The 26,856-nt window shown below is 37.0% G+C and overlaps 1 protein-coding gene and 1 long non-coding RNA gene across 2 annotated transcripts in view; both read left to right on the forward strand.

The window, feature by feature from the left end:
• The first annotated feature begins 954 nt into the window (after positions 1-954).
• Positions 955-26,856, forward strand: part of LOC145270911 (uncharacterized) — a 317,731-nt gene continuing 291,829 nt past the window's right edge. The window contains exon 1 of the mRNA XM_080126463.1: positions 955-2,617. Within this exon, the coding sequence (XP_079982589.1) occupies positions 2,564-2,617 (54 nt within the window). The 5' untranslated portion in view covers positions 955-2,563. The remainder of the gene's footprint in view (positions 2,618-26,856) is intronic.
• Positions 4,001-26,120, forward strand: LOC145270912 (uncharacterized). Its single transcript, XR_013865617.1, has 2 exons — positions 4,001-5,726; positions 6,144-26,120. It is a non-coding gene; the product is annotated as an uncharacterized LOC145270912 (long non-coding RNA).

Consider the following 26,856-nt stretch of genomic DNA (forward strand, 5'->3'; position numbering starts at 1 on the left):
CTAATTAAGTCCCTAATAGTAGCCCCCTGCTTCAAAGTGGCACTGTGCCTTGTTTGGGGTGAAAATTGAATAAAAAAAAAAAAAAAAAAAAAAAAAGGTCGTTTTTAATGTCGGTGAAAAAAGATGGCACTATGACAGTATCCAAATAAATAGTAGTTATTTATTTGCTTCCCCACTGAGAAAGTTAGGCACAAGGTCGTTTTTTAATGTGGAGAGTAAGGGGAGGGGAGCCAATTCCCCTGAAAGGGAGCTGGGTAGTGACAATTGGTATGAAGGGTTTCCCCTACATTGACCAAAACTGATTGCTACAAGAACAATGGTCAGATATGTGGGGGCAACCCCACATATGGTCTTTAGTGCGGCTGCGGCATCTGCCGGAACAGATACTACACCTTTGATGTTTGATCCCAGGCCAAGAAGGCCCGGGTGTTACCTGATACCAGGTAAGTATGTATCCAAATACATAGTAATTGTCTTAGTATGAAAGGTTTCCTCTACATTGACCAAGAACCAAGGAGCGAGGAACTAGCTTAGACATGAGAAGGGGCATTAATTGTCTATAGTTCTGGAATGAGGTGATTTCATTATGGATTTCGTTTTTCGGACTCACTTCCTCATCATCGGTGTTTTTTCCACTACGTTTCGGCCGTATCATCCTTCGGCCTTCTTCAAACGAAATCCATAATGAGAAGGGGCGTTTCGTAATTTATTAATCCATTAATTGTTACCTCCCTTGCATGAAATGCTCGATCGATCAAAAACTGGGATAAGAGGGATAATATAATGATAATATATTATTTAAAAAAAAAAAAAAGAAAAAAGGGGGGGACTACTTAAAATAATAAACAACACCCAGCCGATATAGAACGAGAAGAAAAGAAAAGGCGAAGAAAAAGGCTAAAAATAAAACAAAGCGAAAGAGAAACTGCAAAGGTCACGGAGACAGGAAGCACTTCCGGGTCACAGCGCATGTCCGGTGCAGTTGACTATAAATGGCGTACCATGTAGGCTATGCATCGAGCGACGTCAGACATAGCCACTGCAAAAATGACAGAATAAGTGCGAATCTGGGATCAAAACAAAACGCAAAAGAAACGAGATCTATAAACAAGAGAAGGAAGCAGGCCATTATTGACATTAACGACATATTTCTCTTCTGCAGGTTTTCTTTTTATGGTTTCTAAAAAAATGTGTGTGGCGATCGCCACGCCTATAGTAATAATAATATATACAGACACACTTAACAGATTCGGTTCTGATTCGATTTGTTTTTGAACTTGTATGTGGATTGAATATTTTTGCCCAGTGTTTTATTATTTAAAAATCATTTTTTGTTAAAATATATATATATATATACGTATTTAAAGAATAACTTAAATATAAGATCGTCACCCGGTCCTTTCTTTTATTAATAAAATATATAAATCAACTGAAATTAAAAAAAAAAAAGAAAGACTACAAAAACTGCTGTTTTTGATCTTATATTTCTGAACTTTTCTTTGTCAAAAAAAAAAAAGACCCCCCCCCCCCAAAAAAAACTCGAAAACAAATAGTAATAATTACTTATGTATGTATATTTCTGGTTTATTACTAATTAAAAAAAAAGGTCGAAAATTGTGTTAAAAAACAAAGCAGGGTGATCAGTTTCGATGTAATAGACATTTTAAGAGACTTTACGTGCATAAACAAACAAAGAATTTGATTGATATTTTTTTGTTTGTTTTAATTGTTTCTTTGTTTATTTATTAGCAATATCTACCTATAATGTTATTTTGGGAATATATGCCAAGAAGACGGGTAGATTCGGCTTGTGTGGGCCAAAGAAGAGGAAATAAAGTCGACAACAGGAAAGGAGAAAACGAAAAAGACATTTCACAAACACTTGGTTACATATAAAAAAAAACCCAAAAAAACCCTATAAATTAAATAAAAAAAAAAAAAAAAAACCTATAAATTAAATAAAAAAATAAAAAAAAACCTATAAATTAAATTAAAAAAATAAAAAAATAAATAAATAAAAACGAAAGGACTATATTATAATATATATATAGAGAGAAATGTGCTATATGTAATATTGCCATTAATTGCAGTTTAATGAAAAGAAAAAGAATTCTTGTTTTTTTTTTGTTTAAAAGAGATTAATTTGAAATTAGAAAGAAAAAAATCTGGATCTTAGATTAAAACATTTTAATAAACAAAAAAAAAACAAGAAAAAGATAATATTAAAGCTATAAAAAAAACAATTTTTTGTTGTAACACAACAACAAAACAACAACAAATATATATATCTATCTATCTATCTATATATATATATATATATATATATATAAATAAAACAAAAATTGGAACTAAATATATCTACAGCAATTATTAAAAGAAAACGAAATTCCAGTATATATGTGCATATTTTCTAAATTCTGAAACTTAATTTTTTTTTCTCCACAACTATACGTATTCAAACACATCTAAAAACAAAAACAAGAACACCAAAAAAAAAAAAAAAAAAAAAAAAAAAGGGGGAGAAAATCTCCCTAAAAATTGGATTGGATTTTTAACGAATGTAATGGCTTTGGTGACAATCCAACGGTCACCAAGCCCCAGTAACAGTCCAGAATCGGTAAGTAAAATATTTATCTTTTTTGATTCATTATGACGGCGATTTAGCTGAAGGAACCAAAGAACGAAAAGAAGAGTAAAAAAAAAAATCAAAGATATAACAAATAAATGTTACCAAAGGCAAGATACCCCATAGATTCGGAAAAGTTGTCTCTCTCTTTAACACGGTAAGTTTAGGAAAAAGAGTTAAAAATAAAAACATATGCAAAATACTGTTAAAAATCCACCGAATATATGTCAGCCTACGGTAACATATATATTGAGCGAGTTTTTAACCGTATTTTGTGTAGTTTTTTTTTTATTTATAACTCCTTTCCCCAAACCTACCATGTCAAAGAGAGAGTCGGGCGCCATTTTGAATTTTCCAATAGATCCGTAAACACTGTATGTTTTTCGAGCCGAATAAACACATTACATTAAATAAAAACTGGATATATTTTAGTGTTTTTATTTAATGTAACATGTTTATTCAGATCGGAAAAACATTCAGTGTTTACCAATGTATTGGAAAATTGTAAATGGCGGGGGGGGGGACTCTGTTGAACACGGTAAGTTTGTGAAAATGAGTAAAAACTAAAAAAACTATACAAAATACTTTTAGAAATTCGCTCAATATATGTTACGGTGACATAGTCTGATATATATTCGGTGGGTTTCTAACAGTATTTTGTATAGTTTTTTTTATTTTTAACTCCTTTTCCCAAACTTACCGTGTCAAAGAGAGTCGGGCACCATTTTTAATTTTTTAATAAACGAAAAGAAAGGTAAAAAAATCAAATATATAACAAATAAATGTTACCAAAGGCAAGATAAGTTACTTTTCTACCTAACTGTATAATTTTTTTAGTGTTTTTATTTAATGAAGCATCTTTATTCAGCTCGAAAAACATAGTGTTTACCGACGTATTTAAAAATTGCAAATAACGAGGGACTCAACACGGTAAGTTTGGGAAAATGAGTAAAAACTAAAAAACTATACAAAATACTATTAGAAACTCGCTCAATACTGTTACCGTGACATAGGCTGACAACTTGGATGTCTTCAAGTCCAACATAAACAAATTCCTGATGAACCGCCCCCTTAAGTAAGACACTTTATCAAATCTCCATTACTAACGATTACTACGATATCATCTCATCGATTACTGTAACCGCAATAACCTTTATCCCCGAGTGGCTTCCGGGCATTGATAAGTGGTGACTACCATGTAAAAAAAAAAACAAACAAACAAAACTTCTGCATGTCAGTACAGTTGGAAACAGGAACCCAGGAGTAGTTTGAGGGGGAAAAAACTATTTGAGTAGAAGGTCTTCCGGTATCTGGGGATCTCCATAGCGTAGGGGTGGGATTTTGGGTTAGTTGGGGGGGGGGTATTTATATTTATATGGGGGTACAAGGACTTGGAATTCATACCTTCCATTAAAATACTTGTAAAATAGGCACAAGGATGCAACATTTCGTTGATGGGACAGAGGTTAGAGTTTGGTTGACAGCACGGGACCTATCAGGTTGGCGAGTTTTTTCTTTTTCTTTTTACTCCTGTCTAGGAGAGAAAGATTAGTAACTGATGCACCAGCCCAAATGTGGCAACAATACTCCATGCATGGCGTATGATGAAATTAGGGAGGTAGAGGATACTCTCAGGCGTAAGTAACTTTCTAGCATGGTAGAGAGAGCCCACCTTCTTTGCAGCAGCTTTAGTAATGCCCTCAGTATGTTTTTTCCCTTGATGTATTTGTTCCAGCTCATGTTCCCTGCGAATGCTGAGCCGAGGAGTTTGAATGAAGTACTTGCAGGCATGGCCATCAGTGATTGAGAAGATTTCTTGTAATTATTAAAGGGAAAAATCTTCCCCGATAAAATTGTCTCCGAGATGGGTATATTTGCTGATGACACTATGCTTTATAACAAGGGTAAAACTAATGGACAAGATTTCTTGTAATTATTAAAGGGAAAAATCTTAGGCGTGGCACTATTGAATGTTACGACCCATTTTTAGACCCCATTTCACTACGGACTGGAGACAAATCCAGGTTGTCTTCTCGTGCATCAAAACAACACAATATAAATGCAGGTGTGACACAGGGGTCAATCCTTGGACCTTTATTATTCCCCGATAAAATTGTCTCCGAGATGGGTATATTTGCTGATGACACTATGCTCTATAACAAGGGTAAAACTAATGGACACATATCTAAAGAAATTTCTAAAACTCTAGAAGACCACCTCCAGTCTGTAGTTGAATGGGGCCATAACTGGTGGGCTCTCTCTACCGTGCTAGAAAGCTACTCACACTTGAAAGTATCCTATATCTCTACAAAGCTATGGGTGGCCCGTGCATAGAGTATTGTCTGGGCTGGTGCATCTGCACATATTCTCTAAACAAGGTTCAACTTCAAAAAAAAAGTCATCAACTAATAGGTCCTGAACTATCAACGAAACTCCAACCTCTGTCCCATCCCCGGAACGTTGCGTCCTTGTGCCTGTTTTACAAGTATTTCAATGGCAAGTGTTCTGATGAACTCCGAGCATTAGTACCCCTTCGACAACAAACCCCGACAAGCAGCAAAATCCCACCCCTACACTGTAGAGATCCCGAGATGCTGTAAAGCCTTCTACTCGAATACCTGTTTCCCTCGGACTGCTGCACTTTGGAATTCCCTCTCAAACCCCTGTTTCTCTGACTGTACTGACGTGCAGAAATTCAAGTGTAATGTAAACAGACATTTTGTTGCCCAACTCCCTAAATAGTATCCTTGCAAATCTGGACACAAATAGTAGCCCCTTGTTTGGGGTGAAAAAAACAAGAACAAAACCAAAAAAAAAAAATTTGGTACCATTGTTTGTTTTTCGAAGATTTATGTGCCCACAATAAAAGATTTTAGATATAAAAAAAATTAAATGTCGGTTTGGGATATTTTCTGATAATCTTATGACTTGTCATTATAGCAATGAGAAATTACATTTTGGTTTGGGGTACAAACTTTAAAAAAAAAAAAACCCAATCAAAAAAGTGTACACCTGTAATACTGGAGTTCGCCTGCTCTAAAACAAATGCTGACCTCAACGTTGTGTGCCGTGGGTTTCTTCTCCTTCATCTCCTCTTCTGGCCGTGTCAGCGTCAATCACATTGGCAGGAAGCGTGCCAGGGTTAATATATATAAAAGAATAAACGACTCAAAACTCAACACATTCTGCAAATATCAGTTGCATTCTGAGTGCATGTACGGCGCCATCGACGCTCTACATGCTACGGTCTACCCCTACGTCTTCTACCTCGGCTATGGTTATCAGTTGGTTGCCGTCAGCTTATATCAATCTGAGCCATGATTTGCTTTCAACTGAGTCCAATTCGCAGCTCCTCAAGTGTATCGAAGCCAAGACTGTCCGTAAACACCAATAGCAATGGCCAGTGAGTCCCTGTCTGAGAGTACATCTTTCAAACTGCTTGGCCTAACATTCACAGGAAACATGAGTTGGAACAATTATATTGAAAACATTGCTAGGGCCACTGCGAAGAAGGTAGGCTCTCTCTACCGTGCTAGAAAACTACTGACACCTGAAAGTATCCCGTACCTCTATAAGGCCACCATTCGCCGATGTATGGAGTATTGCTGTCACATTTGGGCTGGTGCATCTGCTACTAGTCTCTCGCTCCTAGACAAGGTTCAAAAGAGAGTCGCCAATCTGATAGGCCCTGAACTGGCATCTAAGCTTCAGCCTCTGTCCCATCGACGAAACATTGCATCCCTCTGCCTGTCCTACAAGTATTTTAGTGGTGAATGCTCTGACAAACTGCAGACACTTGTGCCCCCACGACATACACCCTCGACAAACCCGACAGGCAGCTAAATCCCACCCCCACACAGTAGAGATCCCTAGATGTAAAAGATCTTTCTACTCCAGTAGTTTCTTCCCCAGAACCACTAGAATCTGGAATTCCATTCCAGGTCCCTGCTTTCCCAACTGTACTGACATGCAGAAGTTCAAGTGTAACATGAACTGACATCTTGCTGCCCAAATCCCAACATAGTACCCCAGTAGTTGCTGCCCCTGATAGTAGCCTCCTACACCAAAGTGGCAATGTGCCTTGTTTGTGGTGAAAATGTAATATAAAAAAAAAAACTATCCCTAACTATCGTAAAACTCACATCCACTCCTTAAACTGACCGTAACTCTAAACATATCAAAATCTTTTGTCCCAATCACCGCCTCACCTTGATAAACAATCCTATTTTAGCTTTCCTTTGTGTTCCTACCCGTTTGTTCTTTTTTTTTTTTTTTTTTTTTCTCTTTTATCTTTATACTTTCTAAACACTTGGACGTGAGGAGGGGACATTAATAGTATCACACATCTAATCTACATGTTCAAGGTATTTGTTCTTTTTTTTTTTTTCTCTTTTATCTTTATACTTTCTAAACACTTGGACGTGAGGAGGGGACATTAATAGTATCACACATCTAATCTACATGTTCAAGGTATTTGTTCTTTTTTTTTTTTTTCTCTTTTATCTTTATACTTTCTAAACACTTGGACGTGAGGAGGGGACATTAATAGTATCGCACATCTAATCTACATGTTCAAGGTATTTGTTCTTTTTTTTTTTTCAACTGTGGACAGGAGCATAATATAAGATGTAAAAAAACATCAGGCGGCGTTCGTCAGCTCATCTTAATCTCTTAAAGTTCTCTGAATCTGGTTCGAGCCACAATCTGCCTTTTGATTGCGTCAAACTCAAAAATGTCTTCAACTGTTGCAACCCTAAGACTGTCTGTAAACTCTCAACTGTTGTAAATTGTCGCAAAACTCCTCGTCACACCTAAAACTAACTGTGAAATATATTGACTGATCCTTTGTTCCTGTTTACTGCCACACTTTGATTAACAATCCTATTTTAGCTTTCTTTTGTGTTCCTTTGTGAATAACTTCCTGTACCTTTGCTCTGTTTTTCCCCTCTTGTATCTTTTTACTTCGTAACACTTAAATGGGGTGGGGAGGTACGTCAGTGGTATCGCATATCTACATGTACTGAGTGAACCCTTGATCTTCCTAATTCTGACACTCTTCTTTCGACATTGCTCTGATTCGTAACTTTTCAATTGCAAAATATTCTGAGAATTGTTTTATTTTGACATCATCATGGGATGTACAAATAAAGATTGTGAGGACGGAAGAAGGGTTAAGAAGATCTTGTGAATGTGAAGTTGCTTGAGCATCACATCTACAGATGAAACGATTACCAAAGTGTCCCTGCAGCCATTTCAGTTAATCATTTGAAGTGTAATGAATTGCTCCCTACACTGTGTATAAAAATCTTTACTGAGGTCTACCAGCATTTCTTGATCTATAAATAAACAGATGCAGGAAAACCCTTCATCTCTTTTTCTCTATTTATGGGTGTATGTATGTTTACAGATTCATATCGAAAGGATTCGCTCCCAAACTGATTAACTGATCATCATAAATTTTGGAACACACCTACTATAGGTTCAGATTCTCTATATATAAAGTTTCAAATCTGTAGGCCAAAAAGTCAGAAGAGCTTAGTGGAGGCAAATTCACTTTTTATATAAACCGAAATTATATATATATATATATATATATATATAAAAAAAACGAGATAAGACAGATGAAAAATCCTGATGGATATTACTTGAGGTAATACTTTCAGGGTGATCCTAGCCAAAAAAGAGAATCTCAATATTTAAAAATAGAGCAATATATAAGTTTTATGTGGAATTGTCTTCCGTTTTCCTGCTTTCCGGCTGACTACAATATGGTTGTGTTCAAATCTAAAGTTAATAAGTTCTTGATGAGCCGTTCCATATAAGTTATCAAATTTACCAAATTTTCATTACTAATGATTACTATATTGACCAATTTCTACTGTACACTCTTTAACCCTTATCCTTGAGTGGCCTCTGGGCCTTGATAATGTGGTGATGCCTATGTAAAAAAAAAAAAAAAAAAATATAAATACGTGTCTATTCACAGCTGAACATTTTGCTAACCGCATTTCGTTTCCTCTGATGATATGAGCCATTATTTAAAATACATGGATTAAGGAAATTAACATAACCCCCTTCTATTTATTCCTTTTATTAAACAATAAATTCTTAACTCGAATATATGTGTCTATATTTTGATTTTCAGAATTTAACTTTAACCACTAAACTTATATATATATATATATATATATATATATATATATATATATATATATATACTAGCGGGGTGGGGGGGCAAGCGTAAAAATAAGCTTAAATATGATAATTTAATTTGTTCATATTTCGTACATATTATTATAGAGTCATGATTTCAACAGTAAAAAAAAAAATGTATTTAGGTGCCATCAGCTAGAATTGAAACCGAAACTGTAGCATTCAAAGCTGGTGACGTTACCACTGCACCAACATGACCCGTATATGAACTGATTAAAAATTAAAAATAAACTAAGATAAATATAGCAATGACCAACGACTCTTTATCTGAGAGTACATCTTTCAAACTGCTTGGCCTAACGTTCACAGGAAACATGAGTTGGAACAATTACATTGAAGGCATTGCCAGGGCCGCGGCAAGAAAGGTGGGCTGTCTCTACCGTGCTAGACAACTAATAACACCCGAAAGTATCCTGTACCTCTATAAGGCCACCATTAGTTCATGTATGGAGTATTGCTGTCACATTTGGGCTGGTGCATCTGCTACTAGTCTCTCGCTCCTAGACAAGGTTCAAAAGAGAGTTGCAAACCTGATAGGCCCTGAACTGGCATCTAAGCTTCAGCCTCTGTCCCATCGACGAAACGTTGCATCCCTCTGCCTTTTCTATAAGTATTTTAGTGATGAATGCTCTGACAAACTGCAATCACTTGTGCCCCCACGACGTGAGCACCCACGACAAACCAGACAGGCTGCTAAATCCCACCCCCACATTCTAGAGATCCCTAGATGTAAAAGATCTTTCTACTCCAGTAGTTTCTTCCCCAGAACCGCTAGACTTTGGAATTCCATTCCAGGTCCCTGCTTCCCCAACAGTACTGACGAGCAGAAGTTCAAGTGTAACGTGAACCGACATCTTGCTGCTCAAATCCCTACATAGTACCCCAGTAGTTGTTGCCCTGATACTAGCCCCCTACACCAAAGTGGCAATGTGCCTTGTTTGGGGTGAAAATGTAATAAAAAAAAAAAAAAGAAAAAAAAAAAGAATATACAAAATGTTTCACGATTTTTTTTTTTCAATTTTAACCCATTTTTGACCCCTTAAAAACTATCTTAACTGGCTAAAGACCCATAAAAGAACGGTCCATAAAAAATCCAATAACTTGAGGCCCCTAGCGCTGCTCTGCGACGTTTAGTTTCGGAGGAGATAGTTTTGAAATATTGAGACAGACTGACAGACAGACATATAGCCGTTTATTAGATTTATATATAAGTTGTATCATTTGTGTGTGTCTGTGTACAACTCTCCTACAACTCACACCACTAAACCGATCATCACCAAACCTGGCATGATGATGGTGCACACCATTTTCTAAGGTCAAAGGTCAAGTTCATAAGCTATGTGTATATACTTTCATATAGCCCACACCTCTGGACCGATCATGACCAAACCTGACATCATGATGATCTCTGACCTAGGGATGGTGCACGCCATTTTTCAAGGTCAAGAGTTAAGGTATCTTTGTTATATCTTTGATAAAAAATATGTTTGTGATACTAAACAAATGTTAACCATTGTTGATTCTTTGTAATTGTTTCAAGTTTTCCGTGTAACAATACAAGTTCCAACTTTGATATAATCTGTTTGCTTTAAAGTTCATAGTTGGATTTCAGTCGCTTGAGGACGTAGTTTAAAAACTTTTAGACAGCTTAAGCAATAATTGCTCTTAAAACATCCATTTATTGCCAGGGTGCCCACGAAGCCGGCATTCGAGCGTACAGCGAAGTCCCATGCAAAGTGTGGATGTCTTAATATATATCGGCTAGAAATTCCAACAAAAGCCCAACAGTCAGCCATGGTTCACTCCAGAATGGGTTGCTAGCATTGCGCATAAAAATCACTATTTTCATTGTTTCCAATGTAATAGATATTGTGAAAAATCGATCCCAGGCAAGCTGCCTCCTATAGGATGGAACGATGGCGAGACTATAACAGCAGGAATAAAAATGAAGCCCTACCAGACCCAAAAGAAACACTCCCCCAGGGTTCAAACCTTGGTAGAAAAAACTGGGTGACTCTAAATAGAGCCAGAGCCAAAGTAGGCAAAACAAAAGACAATCTCCACAAGTGGGGCCTAGACACCTCACTTTTATGTCCATGCGGAGAGGTACAAACGATGCACCACCTTAGGGAAAAACTGCCGATTGGGTCCTCATTGCTAAAACCAATGCCTTAAGGAGGCAAACAGCACCGCCATGTGATGGGTTAATTTTTATTGCAATAAGATATGATGATGATTGTGAAACTAAAGTCATCTTATACACTCCAACCGAGAGATCTCTTTTAAGATACTAACTGCCGCTTTAAGAGCAATTGTCTGTATTTCTTTTGCACTTGGTTCACTGGAGTAGTTTTTTTTTAAAATTCTTTTTCATAAGTCCGGTGATCCTGGATATGACTTTAAACTTTGTGACTTGTTTACCAACCCACTCGTACGTCCGACTCTGACAGACAAAACGCAAGTCTCCTCGACCTTTTCCTTACAGCTTGCCCAGAAATGTGCTCATCCTCTGTTCTTCCGATCACTTTGTTCTCTCTGTTAAAATAAAAACAAAGTGTAATAAGTCCGCAGCTGTATCTCGCCATCTTACTGTATATCAATTCTCTAAGGCTGATTGGGATAATGTGTCCTCTATAAGACCTGATGGTTAATTATCGGTATAGACCGCTCCAACGCCTCCAAGAAATTCAAGCAAAGGCTTTATTGTCCAGCCGTGGTTCACCCTAGTATGTGCTACTGCCATTGCGTACAGAAATCACTATTTCTCTTTCTCGCATGTCTCTGCTCTATCGCTATTTTCATGGCAAGTGCTCGACTGAACTCCAGTCTATGGTTCCCCCTTGCCAAACTTTCACAAAAAACACTCAACTAGCTACAACCTCTATATATGATTTCCCTCAGTCTCTATCTGTGCCTAAATCTAAACACAGATTCCATAAACAAAGCTTCTTTCCCAGAACTACCCACCTGTGGAACACTGTTCCACTAACCTGCTTCCCAGTTGAATACAACATGGTAGCCTTCAAATCCAATGTAAACAAGTTCTTGTTAAGCTGTCCCCATAAATAATCAAATTCTACCCAATTTACACCATTAACAATTTATTACAATACCACTTTACATTGATTAATGCTTACCCCTGAGTGGCCTTTGGGCCTTGATAAGTGGTGACTTCCAAGTAAAAAAAAAATGTGTGTATTAGAACATTTCATCCTAAATATTACGCAATTATTCACAATGTAGAAACTATGCAGAAAAATAATCGTAATAGTTTAATGAAACCAATCATCCAATAAGAAAATTGAATAATTAATGAAAGTTTGTTTTACAAAGCAATATGCAAATTAGTTGACTTTTATTTAGTCGCTCGCATATCCATGGCTGCGTATAAAAAGTTTGTTTTAACAAGTTTTAAATAGAAAAATGTAGGCTTTTAATATCAAAGTAAGTGCGATGAAAAATTCAACTTTATACAGACATAGATATATGCATATAACAAGTTATGGTTAGATGTAGTTTATATATATACTAGCAGATATATCTGGCGTTGTCCGGTATTAAATGTAATGTTGAATTTCTTTGAAAAAAACAAAAAACGGAAAGAAACTGAGACATGTGCATGCGAGTATGTTATTTCAAAACAGTTCACTTCTTGTAAGTAAAAAAAGAATAAAATACTCAAGCCAAGATCGAACTCCAAACCTAAAGAACTGGAGTCAAGTACAATAACCATTAGGCCAGCTTGCCATAATCTTTAAAAAGTGTTTTCAAACCTACTTATTCTTAGCATAAGGAAAATTGTCATGTGAACGATTCACGCATGCGCAATCGTGAAACAGTTGATACAGATAAAGATCCGATTAGAAAACTACCTACGCCTGAAAGTATCATGTACCTCTATAAGGCCACCATTCGCTCATGTATGGAGTACTGTTGTCACATTTGGGCTCGTGCATCTGCTACTAGTCTCTCGCTCCTAGACAAGGTCCAAAAGAGAGTCGCCAACCTGATAGGTCCTGAAGCTTCAACCTCTGTCCCATCAACAAAATCTTACCTCTGTCTGTTCTACAAGTACTTTAATGGTGAATGCTCTGACTACAAGCACTTGTACCCCCTCGACATGAATACCCCTGACAAACCTGACAAGCAGCTGAATCCCACCCCTTCACAGTAGAGATCCCTAGGTGTAAGAAAGCCTTCTACTCCAGTAGTCTCTTCCTCAGAACTGCTAGACTTTGGAACTCCCTTCCAAGATTCTGCTTTTCCAACTGTACTGACATGCAGAAGTTCAAGTGTAATGTGAACAAACATCTTGCTACTCATCTCCATTCATAATGCCCCTGCAACTTATGCCCCCGATAGTAACCCCCTACTTCAAAGTGACACTGTGCCTTGTTTGGGGTGAAAATTGGGGAAAAAAAAAAAAAATGTCAAAATTTTTTTAATTTTAACCTCTTAGCAGCTCTTTTTTTTTTCACATGTCTGAATACCCTATATACCAACTTCCAAGTGTGTAGATTAAAAATTCATTGCGTATATAAGTTTTTCTTGCACACATTCTCACTTTTATAGATATACTAGCGGGGAAGGGGGTACCCGGCGTGGCCCGGGTGTTTGTAGATGTGTGTTGTTGGGGGGGGTGGGGGTGATTAAAACAACCCTGTTTTAAAAAAAAACGTTGGCCGGGTGTTTGGAAGTGTAAAAGAAAAAAAAAGTTTTAGTAGGAAAGTAGGCTTGAACCCAGAACCTTTGACGTGGAGATGGAAACGAAATAGAAAAAAATCCTAGGACCTAGCCATCTCGGCCACGAGAGAAGAGGAAGGAATGAATTAATTTAACGTTTATAAAATGAAATTAACATGTGAGAGACCCTTAAGTCGCGTGATGTTTGACCTTAAAACATGACGCAGCTGCAAGCCAGTTTTCGCTTGTTTTATACTGAAAAGCGAAAGATACACGGGACGCTCTAAAAATCTGGAAAAAATAATGCGTGAAAGTCGGGCAAATTAAATAGACAGGTGACCCCCGTTCGTAACTCATGATATAAAAAGTTTTAAGAAGAAGTAAGTCGACCGATCGCTTCTCGGAAAAAAGCCTTTCTTGGACATACACAAAAAGCGAACATACATACACACATTTTTGCTTTTATATTTATAGAAGACTAGCGGGGGGTACCTGGCGTGGCCCGGGTGTTTGTAGGCATGTGTGCTGGGGGGTGGGGTTGATCAAAACAACCCTGTTTTAAAAAAAAAAGTTGGGTGGGTGTTTGGGGGTGTAAATGAAAAAAAAAGTTTTAGTAGGAAAGTAGGCTTGAACCCCGGACCTTTGACGTGGAGATGGAAACAAAATGAAAAAAAAAAACCCTGGGATCTAGCCATCTCGGCCACGAGCGAAGAGGAATAAAAATACTGAAAAGCGAAAGATACACAGGACGTTCTAAAAATCTGGAAAAAATAACGCGTGAAAGTCGGGCAAATTAAATGGACAGGCGACCCCCGTTCGTAACTCATAGATATTATCATTTCGACATGATATAAAAAGTTTTAAGAAGAAATGAGCCGACCGAAAAGTCCAGACATGAGACATGTGCATGCGAGTGTTACGTTTTTTTCTAAACCAAAATCTAAAGATAGTCAAGTACGATAACCATTAGGCCAGTGTGACACGTTCTTTATAAAGTGTTTTCAAACCTACTTATTCTTAACATAAGGAATCTGTCATGCGAACAATTGCAGTTGTGAAACAGTTGACAAACAGATAAAAATTCAATTTTTCTATTTTGACCTCTTAGCAGCCTTTTTTTTTCCGAATGAAAACCGATTAAAAAGGTTTCCACATGTCTGAATACCCTATATACCAAATTTCAAGTCTGTTAGTCAAAAATTTGTTCAGTATATAGGTTGAGAAATGTCCTCACATACACGCATTCTAACTTTTATATATAGATTAGCGGGAGTACCCGGTGTTGCCCGGGTGTGGAGAGGTGGTGTAGCAAGGAGTCAATACAACAAGAAAAAAAAAAAAAAATAGACGCAGCCTGGGTGGAGAGAGGTGTAAAAAAAAAAAAAAATAGACGCAGCCTGGGTGGAGAGAGGTGTAAAAAAAAAAAAAAATAGACGCAGCCTGGGTGGAGAGAGGTGTAAAAAAAAAAAAAATAGACGCAGCCTGGGTGGAGAGAGGTGTAAAAAAAAAAAAAAATAGACGCAGCCTGGGTGGAGAGAGGTGTAAAAAAAAAAAAATAGACGCAGCCTGGGTGGAGAGAGGTGTAAAAAAAAAAAAATAGACGCAACCTGGGTGGAGAGAGGTGTAAAAAAAAAAAAAAAAAAAAAAAAAAAAATTAAGCATATGGTAAAATAATTCAGTTTTTGTTTTAAAAGGAAAAAGAAATCCCATTATGTAAACCTCAAAATAAGAAAAAGAAAAAAAAAAAATGAGTAGTTAAGCAGGCAGATTCGAACCTGTAACGCAAAGGAGGAAAACGTGGAAAAAAAAAGCAAACCGCTTAACCCCTGCGCCCACCATGACATACGACTTCGCTGCTGTTCAAATTAAGGCTAGTCATTGCAAGCACGTATGATGACTTTGCAAAAATATCAACAAAAATGTACCCCCACCCGCCCCCGTACAACACTGCCCAGTTTAGAGTGAAGGAATGAATGTTTTTGGCCAATTTTTCGATATTTGTCGTCCGAAGGATCGAGCTTTAAAACAAAACTGATCTTCTGAGGATTCGTCGCGTGTGTGGAAAGTTTTTGCGAGACATACACACGCACACGCATTTTGCGCTTTTTATATATATAGAAAAAGATAAATTTGTGTGAGAGAACATTTTCATCCTGAAATTTTTTTTATTTTTTTTACAAGGGAACCACCACTTATCAAGGCCCAGAGGCCATTCGAGGATAAGGGCTAAAGAGTGTACAGTAGTCAATGGGACAATATCATAGTAATCGTTGGAAGTGTAAATTTGGTAAATTAGATTACTTAAGGGGAACGGCTCACCAAGAACTTGTTTACATTGGACTTGAAGATGGCCATCTTGTAGTCAGATTGAAAGCAGACAAACGGAAGCGAGTTCCACAGGCGTGCAGTTCTAAGAAAGAAGTTTTGTTCATGGAATCTAACTTTTGGTTTAAGCACAGATAAAGAGTGGGGGGAATTATTGATAGTGGTTTCAGCCAGACGAGTGTTTCTCGTGAACATTTGGCGAGGAGGGACCATAGATTGGAGCTCAGACGAGTACTTACCATGAAAATAATGATAAAGCAGAGACGGGCTCGCAACGTCTCTTCTGTGAGAAAGAGGTTGCAGGGAAAAGAAAAGGGCATCCCTCCACTAGGCTATGAAGTCTATTTTGAACTCTTTATTCTTGGATGTACCTGGCTAGAAAGGTAGAGAATTGCATCAGCAGATATCTACTGGATCAATAGAAGGATCCCATAATTTTTCCAGCAACCTATGCAGTTATTCACAATGTAGGAACTATGCATAAATAGAACCAAGTGTAATAGTCGAATGGAACCAATTATCCAATAAGAAACCATAAAAAAAAAAAATGAATGATAATTGAAAATTTGTTTTAGTTGCTCGCATATCCATGACTGAGTATATTAAGAAGTTTGTTCAATAAATTTTAAATCGAAAATGTAGGCTATCAAAGTAAGTGTCACCAAAAACGTCAACTTTATATAGTTATATATAATTATGTTTCAATTTACTTTGCCTCCCCACGAGGGCAGAGTTAGACACCATGGTCGTTTTTTAACGTGGAGAAAAGGAACAGAAATAGAAATTGTCTCAGTTGTGAAGGATTTCTCCTCCACTGACCATGAACAAAAAAAAAAATTGAAGCGTAGCATCAGAACAGATACTACGCTATGTTATCAAAGAATAAATCCTTAATAAAGCAAAGTTTATCAAGATATTGTCATATTTGGGCCGGTGCATCTACCACTAGTCTCTCGCTCCTAGACAAGGTTTAAAAGAGGTTCTGAACTGTCATCTAAGCTTCAGCCCCTGTCCCATCGACGAAATGTTGCATCCCTCTGCCTTTTCTACAGGTACTTTAATGGTGAATGCTCTGATGAACTGCAAGCACTTGTGTCCCCTCGACGTAAATACCCCCGACAAACCCGACAAGCAGCTAAATCCCACCCCTTCACAGTAGAGATCCTTAGATGTAAGAGAGCCTTCTACTCCAGTAGTTTCTTCCCCAGGACAGCTAGACTTTGGAATTCCCTGCCGGCTCCCTGCTTCCCCAACTGTACTGTCATGCAGAAGTTCAAGTGCAACGTGAACCAATATCTTACTACCCAACTCCCTACACAGTACCCCTGATGCCCATGTCCCTGATAATAGCCCCTTACAACAAAGTGGCAATATGCCTCTCTCCCACTCTGCAACCTCTCTCCCACAGAAGAGACGTTGCGAGCCTGTCCTTGTTTTATCGTTATTTCCATGGCAGGTGCTCTTCTGAACTCCAATCTCTGGTCCCCCCTCGCCAATCTTTCACGAAAAACATCCGTCTAGCCGAATCCACTGTGAAAAATTTTCTCCACTCTATATCTGTGCCTAAATCAAAACGCGGATTCCATGAACAAAGCTTCTTTCTTAGAACTGCACGCCTGTGGAACTCTGTTCCGTCTGTCTGCTTCCCTCCGGACTACAACTTGGATGCCTTCAAGTCCAATGTTAATAAATTCCTAATGAACCGCCCACTTAAGTAAACACTTCAGCAAATCTCCTCACTAACGTAATGTACTTGCAATAACCCTTATCCCTGAGTGGCTTCCGGGCCTTGATAAGTGGTGATCACTGTAAAAAAAAAAAAAAAAAAAAAATACCTTGTTTGGAGTGAAAATGTAATAAAAAAAATAAATAAAAAAATAAGAAAAGCTCAACACTATTAAGAGGAGCAAACAAATAGATTAAACTAGCAGGGGTGCCCGGATGTTTGAGGGTGTGTGCGTTGAGCAAAAAAAAAAAAAAATGCAGGAAAAAGAATGTGAAAAAAGGAGTTGGTAATTCCCGGGTGGAGGATATTGGCACAAAGATGAAATAAAAAAAAAATTTTTTTAAAAGATAGAGAGAGAAGTGGGATCGACCTCGAAAACATGGTAATTAGTCATTCTCGCTAACCATAATGCGAAAGAGGACAGTGAATTTATTGAGTCCAAAATTAAGTTAAGAATCATAGGAGTCGGTGCAGAAAGGAAAATGGCTTTTAAACCTGGCCTGGGGCCAGTTCGTGGTATTTATTTGTTTCCCCACGAGGGCGTTTATAATGTGGGGGAAAAACCAGCTCCCCCCAAAAAGTGGGAACTCTGGCAGTGTTCAAATGAGTAGCAATTGTTTGATATGAAGGGTTTCCTCGCATTGATCAAAGCGAATTGCCTTCTAGACGTCCCAGCCACAAAGGCCGAGAAGCGGTTGCATTTGCTTCGATTTAGTTTCACTTTATTTATACGAAAAAGACCAACAAACACGCAAAATGATGGAATGGAGGGAATTTTATAAAAGTCTATCAAAATGAATGTAGAGACGACGTCCATTTGCAAATCGTAGATATTATAATCTAGGGAGAATATAAAAAGTTCTAAAACATTGTTACCTCCCTGAGAACCCCCACAAAAAAAGCCTTTGCTGGACTCAAACAGTGCCGATTCAGGAGAGGTGAGGTTGGAGATTGTGCAACCCCTGCCACACAATTACACATGCAGCTGCCCCTACAGGGTGTATCCTTTGTCTTTCGAGATTGAACAGAGGCATCAAGTTTATTGATAATGCTGCACAGAGCAGCCGACCAAATGTAAAAAAAAAAAAAAAAAAAAAAAAAAATAGAAAGAGAGAAAGATCCATTACTATCTATAAATCTGTCCGTTTATCTTTGTTCTGGGTGTGGTCGGCCATGTTTTTTGATGAATCATGGTTCATCGCACTGTGACACATGCTAATATTTCCTGTATGTCCTGTCTATGGCACATGTAATTTCTGATCCGAAAGTAAGGTTTGAATCAGCCCACCCACCCCACCCACTGTCCCTTTTCATTTTTTTTAATGCTTGTCTGACTTCATCCATTGATTGATATTTGGGTGGGAGGAGGGACGGGGTCGAATTCAAAGAGTCAGGCTGGTTGTCTAATGAGGTTCGCGCAGGTTCTGTCTACTCTGCTGCCAGGTATGAAATATGGTTTTGGTGAAGAAAGAGAGGCTAATGTATTTTATCATTTACATGCCAAACTTGATTTTAAGATTGCTCCCTCAATATTTCATAGGCAGTAGAAAGCGGACCGGAAGGTTTATTTCAGGTAATCTCATAACTCTCCCTTCCCTTATGTTGTCCTTTAGTCCTCACATTCCATAAGCAATTTATATTTTCTTCATCAGAATCTATTCGCCTTGAAGTAATATTTTTAAGTTCTTTACACCAAGTGGCTTCATGACGTGTCTGGAGCGAATAAAAAAAAATAAAAAATAATATCTGGACATTGACTACTTTTCTCTTAAGCATGACAAACAAATGATTAAAAAGCGTTTTTTTTTTTTCATTTTGTTTTTTTTATGGAAATCGCTCCAGTCAAGGCATGAAGCCACTTAGTGTAAGGAGCAAAAAATAACCACATAAAACAAATACTACTTCAAAGTCGATTTGTTTTATTTAACAAGAACCCAAGTTTGCCCAGTTTTTCCGGTACAAAGACTCAAGTTTGCCCAGCTGGGCAAACTTGAGTCTTTGTACCGGAAAAATATCCAGTAAATAAAATGTTGTTAAGGAAATCGTTAATTTTTGGATTATTTTTTTTTTTTTCATTTCCATACACCAAACATGGATGTAAATATCACTATAAAACAGCCGCTGGGTCATAAGCTTCATTTCGGTACCTAACTTGCCTGGGTGGGTTGCCTCTAGGCTGAGATAAACCGCGTCACACACACACACACACACGCACACAGTAAATCGAACTTACTAAAGGAGATATTAACTTCCGGTGAATCTATCTCCATACTGGCCTTGAACACATCAATTGGACTTATATTTTGTACAATACATAATATTATCATTTTTTTTATGGAGAGTAGACAATGCATTGTGGATGCATTATTGGCAGCTCCCGTTACTCTCGCTTCTCCTTATTTGTCCCTCAGTCCTCATTTTTAACGAGTGATTTTTCTGACAAAGCGAGAAGAAAAATCTGTATTCGAGGTTGGCAGTATTTTGCGCGAACAGTCGTCAGAGTTGTCGGAAATTTTCTGTTTCTATGTCTATCCTTTTCGCTACGTCACTAGTAAGGGTGCTGGAAGTAAACGTTTTATTTGGGCTGACGTTACCCACCTGATAGTCAGGGACCTGAACCTTAGTTTAACAACTAAGGAGGCTGTGCTATCAGCAGGTGCAGAGTACTGGGGCTGCTGTATTGCCATTTGGTGAATGGATTCTGGACCATGCAGTAGCTTCTGGTAAGGCTTTTACGAGATGATGTAGCAGTATTTTATTTTTTTTTGTTTTACTTCACATTAAATTACGTATTTCGTTTCCTGTCTAGACATCTCTCTCTATCTGTCTGTCTCTCTCTCTCTCTCTGTTTGCGTTTCTCTCTCTCTCTCTCACTTCGTCTTCCTTACTCTAAAGACTGTTACTAAAAAAGAAAATGGCGTCCGGCTGTTTTTTTTTATTTTGTAAAAACTTTGATCGTTAATATTTTTTGTAAGCATATTTTTTTTTTACTTCACATTTTTGGCTTGTTATTTTTTGTTTAACTATCGTATCTAACTATTTTGAATGTGCTAATAACTTTGGTAACGTTGCCATAGCGTAGAAGTTCATAGTTTAGCTTGTGTAAGGGTTAAATTTTTTTTACCGATAACATGTTTTTTTAAAATTCAGACTGCCATTAGAGCTTGCTGACGTCAAGATCACGTGACATGAGTCAGCGGGTTTTAAATACAAGTTGACCCAAAATAAACGGCCCCATGTATACTTTATGTAGAAGAGTTGGCGCCCATATTTTTGGGGGCAGTTATAAATTGAATTAAAACTATGTAATGTTTAACATTTTTTTTTGGGACCCCCCCACCTGCAGAAAATCGATCAGTTGACGCACTTCTGATGGTCCTTTTGGGCTAATTTTTCGATATTTGTCGTCCGGAGAGTGAGGGCTTTAATATGGTACCAAGTTTGTAAATTTGTTTTCCGTCGGTCAAAAGTTTTTAGCTGACACACAAACATACATACATACATACATACATACATACATACATACATACATTTTCGCTTTTATATATATAGATGTGCTACAAAAAAAAAAAAAATTTCTTCATTTCTTTTCCTCTCTTACTTTCCCTCTCTGTCCTGCTCTAAGCAAGTCTGTCGACCTAGTCCACAAATCCCAAAACACCATGAAAAGTTTCCAGAAAAAATACACAATTAAACCTGGATCTCCAATATCCAACGTAGACACTCACTACCATGTCTCCTCCAACATCAGGGGTCTACATTCCAACCTTCCAGAGGTTGAAACCCAATTACAGGAGACTAACACAGACCTATTATTCCTAAGTGGAACCAGGCCGACTATTTCCCTAGATGAGTTCGTAGTTAAAGGATACTCTAACTTAAGTTCCAAATATGACCCCAAGATCGGAATATATCGATGCCACGGTTCACTCTCGAAAGACAAAGGATACCCCCTATAGGGGCAGCTGCACATGTAATTGTGTGGCAGGGGTTGCACAATCTCTAACAACACCTCTCCTGAATCAGCACTGCTTGAATCCAGTGGCAAAGAGAAGACCAGAACGACTGGAAACAATGCTGAGATAAGCGGAGAGCACATACAGCACCTGGAAGTCCCAAATGGTCACCCATTTAGTACTGTCCAGGCTCATCGTTGCTTAATTTCGGTGATCTGACGGGAACCGGTGTGTCAGTGTGATTATGCCGTATATGGGCATGGAATAAGTGCCTACATTAAAGATAGCTTGCCATGTGGTAGAGACATCTTTGGAGAAGATCCTTAATTACTCTATATGTGCTTCCGGGTTGCACTAGCTCACACTACTGCCTTTATATTTGCTCTCTATCGTCCTCACAACAGCAGACTTACTATCTTTAAAAGCATATCTCGGAAAATTGTCCACATCCTGTCTGCTCATCCTTTGGCTAGTATTCACGTCTGTGGAGACTTCAGTGTTCATAATGTGGGATGGTTAACCAACTCGAACAAGACCGATGATGAGGGGAGGTTCTGTCGTGATTTCTGCATTGCTTATGACCTCACTCAGATTGTTCACGGACCTACCCCTGTGCCCGACACTGATGGCCAGTATGCAAGTCTCCTAGACCCTTTTCTCACAACTTGCCCTAAACTATGTTCAGTTTCCGTTCTGTCTCCTCTTGGATCTTCCGACCACTCTGTTGTATCAATTAAGATAAAAATGAAATGTGATAAGTTTGCAGACGTACCTCTCCATCGTAGGGTATATCGATACACTATGGCTGACTGGGATAGCTTCCGTACATTTATATCAGAGCTTCCTCTGCATTCCATGTTTAAAAAGGATGTGTCCTCTATAGTATCAGACCTGACGGAATATTTAATTGTAGGTATAGACCATTTCATACCCTCAAAAAAATTCCAGCAAAAACCTAACAGCCAACCGTGGTTCTCTCCAGAATATGCTGCTGCCATTGTGCACACAAATCACTTTTCCATAGCAACCAACGTAATAGATGTACTGAGACTAAAGCCGTTTTCAGAACTGCCAGCAACCACTTTAAAAAAGTAATAAAGAATGCAGGAGAGTTGTATGCTCAGTCCGTCAAGTCCAAAATGGCTGAGAAGCGGCTTGGTTCCCACCAGTTTTGGCAAATAGCAAACAGGATCCTAAACAGAAGCGTGTGCTCTATCCCAACCATCATCAATGGACCTGAGGTAATCTCGTCAGCATCAGACAAAGCCAAACTCTTTGTCAAGAACTTTGCAGCTAACTCTACCCTATGTGACCAAGGTCGCCTACCCCCAGTATTTCCTCCTGTATCAGAAAACAATTTATACGACATACAAATATCTGTATGTGATTTTGCTAAGCTAATCAAAAATTTTGATTCCAGTAAAGCAACTGACCCTGACGTCATTCCTATTATAGTGCTAAAAAAGCTTCTTCCATACTTTACAAAGCTGTTTAAGCGTTGTCTTAAATAGAATTGTTTCCCATCACCCTGGAAAACCTCATCAGAATGCCCTGTATTTAAGAATTCAGGTGATCGGTCATCTCCCTCTCAGTACAGACCAATAAGTCTCCTGTGTGTCATGAGTAAGCTGCTGGAATCCCTGTTAAATAAAGAAGTAAACCCCCTCAGCAGGGTCTTATTAACAAATGTTTTTTTTTAACTTTTTGTTTTCTTCCCCACCCCACGCTTATGAAATACAGAACCCCGGGATACTGCATTAAAAATTAGTAACAAAAGACAGTACAGTATATAATACACACGTATATATAATTAAATAACAGGGCAAATAACACCGAAAGGCGGGGTAAATACCGTAACTAGGGGTAAAAACATCGTATTCCACACCGTAACCTGAAAAAACTTTATCTAGGACCACCGTAAATAAACAAATTTTATCTATGTATAACTACCGGGGGGGGGGGGGCTTTGCCTGGTCGTAAAATACGATATTTTAATTTTTCCAGATTTCGTATATATTATCATAGAATCGTGATTTCAAAAGTAATTAAAAAAAAAAAAAAAAAAAGAAAAAAGAAAGTATTTGGGTGCCATCAGCTAGAATCGAAACCGAAAGCAAAATTGTAGCATTCAAAGCTGGTGACGTTACCACTTTACCTACGTGACATGCATATGGACTTAATAAAAATAAACTAAGATAAAGGCACAAAATGTATAATGATTTTTTTCAATTTCGATCCATCGTTTGACCCCTTAAAAACTATTTTAACTGGCTAAAGACCCTAGCGCCTCTCTGCGACTTTTAGTTTCAGAATAGATAGTTTGAAAAAATGGAGACAGACAAACAAACAGACAGACAGTGAATTTTATAAATTTGATTATACTAGGTGGGGAGGGGGGCTTTCCCCGGGCGTAAAATATGATTAAATATGTTTTTTTTAATTTGTACACATTTCGTATATGTAATTGGTGCTAGTGCAGAGAGTGATCCGCGCTATTTTTTAAATCGTATTTCCAAATTTAATTAAAGTTTTATGTTTTTTTTTTTTTTTATTCAATTGTAAGGTTAAAGTATAGAATAGGTACAAAACACCCTCCCCATGTTAAGAATGGCTTTTTAAGTAATAACGTTATTATTTACGTCCGGATCACTCTCTACACTAGTACCATGTAATTATAGAGTCGTCATTTCAAAAGTTAAAAAAAAATTTAGGCGGACTTTGGGAATCTGAGCCTTAAGCCTTACCTTATAAATTTTTGAATTTTCACTTTTTTTTTTTTTAAACTTTTTTCTTGTCAATATCATCCAATAGAGACTTATGTATCAGATAATTAAAAAAAAAAATACTTTTTAAAATCATTTTTTAAAATTTTTTATTTACTCTAAAATAACCAGACGTAACTGAGCGTCCACTAACAATCTAATAAAAGAAATACGTTCCGAGTGAACGCTGAGTTACGTCCGGTTATTTTAGAGTAAAAAAAAATGGACCTTAAGTCCGTGTTTAATTTACTACAACGTTATAATAGAAAACTGAACAAGCCGTGAAAAGTCATAAAAAATGATTTTAGAAGGTATTTTTTTTTATTATCTGATACAAGTCTCTATTGGATGATATTGGCAAGAAAAAAAAGTTATAAAAAAAGTGAAAATGGTGGAATTTATAAGGTACTAGCAGGGCTACCCGGCGTTGCTCGGGACCGTATAAACAATGAAAAAACAAAATCAGATATTGAACATATGTTTTATTCTTAGGGGAGAGGAATCTTTCATCTCAAGTTTTAGCGTTACTAACAAACATTTGTCTTTTATATATATAGATAATGACAGGTTTTTTGGGGGCCCCCCTCGAAGATAACTGATCAGTTGACCAACTTCTAGTGGTCCGTTTGACGTGAAATTTCGATATTTGTCATCCAGGTGATGGGGCTTCAATATGATACCACATTTGTCAACTCTGGTTGTGTCTGTCAAAAGTTTTAGCGTTACAAACAAACATACATACACACAGACGTTTGAGATTTATATATATAGACTAGCAGGGCTACCCGGCGTTGCTCGGGACCGTATAAACAATGAAAAAACAAAAGCAGATATTGAACATATGTTTGATTCTTAGGGGAGAGGAATCTTTCATCTCTATGTATTATTTGTTTTATCTACCCTAGGACTGATATTGTTCATGTTTTATCCCTAGCATAGGTAATTTACAGCATGTATATGAAATTGTTTTACCTTAGGGAGAAGAGAACAGGTAATATACAACATAATGTGTCTATATTACATCCCTGGCAACGCCTAGAAACCAGCTAGAACATGTATTTCAGTCAATCTTTATTATATCCTGGGCTATGCCGGGAAACCAGCTAATCTCTTTTTAGTGACTTGACCACCAAAATACCTCCCTAAGTGTGTCCTTTCTTTTGAACTTATTAGATATAGGTATCTAGAAATGTGTGTGAAATTTTGTTGAATGCATTGTTCACTATGATTTTCTTATTGTTCTACACAATATCAACTGTAGCGAAATAACACAGTAAACTTAGTGTAGTGTTAGAATAAAGAGCAAAGGAAAAAATTAGAATCATATTTTGTAATTGCAAATCTAAATTTGCTAGCATGTACCAGTATTTGCCAGGTTGTGGAAATTTGGAACTTATAACATATGTAGTGGCCTTTTCCTAGATACCTATTGCTAAAAATTATACTTTCATTTTGTTAGAAAAATCTCTCTTCAGATGCCCTGCATCATTCAAAATAAAAACAAATATTTTTATAATTGTTTCAGTATATTGCTACACAATGTGAAAGTTTTTAACGTTTGTAAAAAAAATCATGAATGTGCTTATATTGCAAAAAAAGAAAATATCAGTGCACAGTATTGAAAGTGTTTGAGATTCAAAAGTCTGTAACATTTCTACTAACTTCATAAGATGTCATGTGAGAAACTGAATTGAATATCAAGACATTATCTGAAGCGTTTTTATTTTGGTGTAACATATGTGTTTACAGTGAACCTTAACTTTTAATAAACAGATTGGTATGCAATGACATAGGCTAAGAATCTTTAAAATATATATAAATTGGAAAAATGTGTGAACAAATGAAAAAAAATGATCCGCTCCACTTGATGACATCAAGCACAGTAATATTTTAGTGAAGAAAATATGAAATTGATGTTCAGTGATTAGTTTGGATGAATGAGAAAATGTAATTGTTTGATGCATAAAAATAACTCAGTTGCTGTATTTGATATTAAGCAGCAAAATATAGTGATTTGAATATTTGGGAAAACATCAAACCAGATTATGTAAAAAGAAAAAAAAAAAGATGAAATTAGAAAATATATATTTTATGTTTATGAGTTCTGCCAATCAAAATTTTGTGGCAGAAATTGGGTGATTACCATGCAATTTTATTTTGGTAAAATTCTTAAATTATTAGAATGTTTATTATAATTTCTAATTAGTGACTTGTTATAATCAAAATCCGCCCTAAAGAGTGTCCTTTATTTTATTAGGTATCAGAGTAGGTATCAAGATTTCTACTTCTATACAAATGTGATATTTCAGATCTGTACATAAAAAATTTGTTGAATATATAGGTTGAGAATTGTTCTGTGTCGCTCTCTCTCACACACACACGCATTCTCACTTTTATAGATATAATAGATAGATTACTCTAGATATATTTCCATATGTCTGAATACCCTATATACAAATTTTCAAATCTGTAGATAAAAAAATTTGTTGAGTATATAGGTTGAAAATTGTTCTCTCTCTCTCTCTCACACACACATTCTCAATTTTAGAGATATAATAGATAGAT

Source organism: Euprymna scolopes, chromosome 46, assembly GCF_053919585.1.
Source record: "Euprymna scolopes isolate OS-2025 chromosome 46, ASM5391958v1, whole genome shotgun sequence".
Lineage (NCBI taxonomy): Eukaryota > Metazoa > Mollusca > Cephalopoda > Sepiida > Sepiolidae > Euprymna > Euprymna scolopes.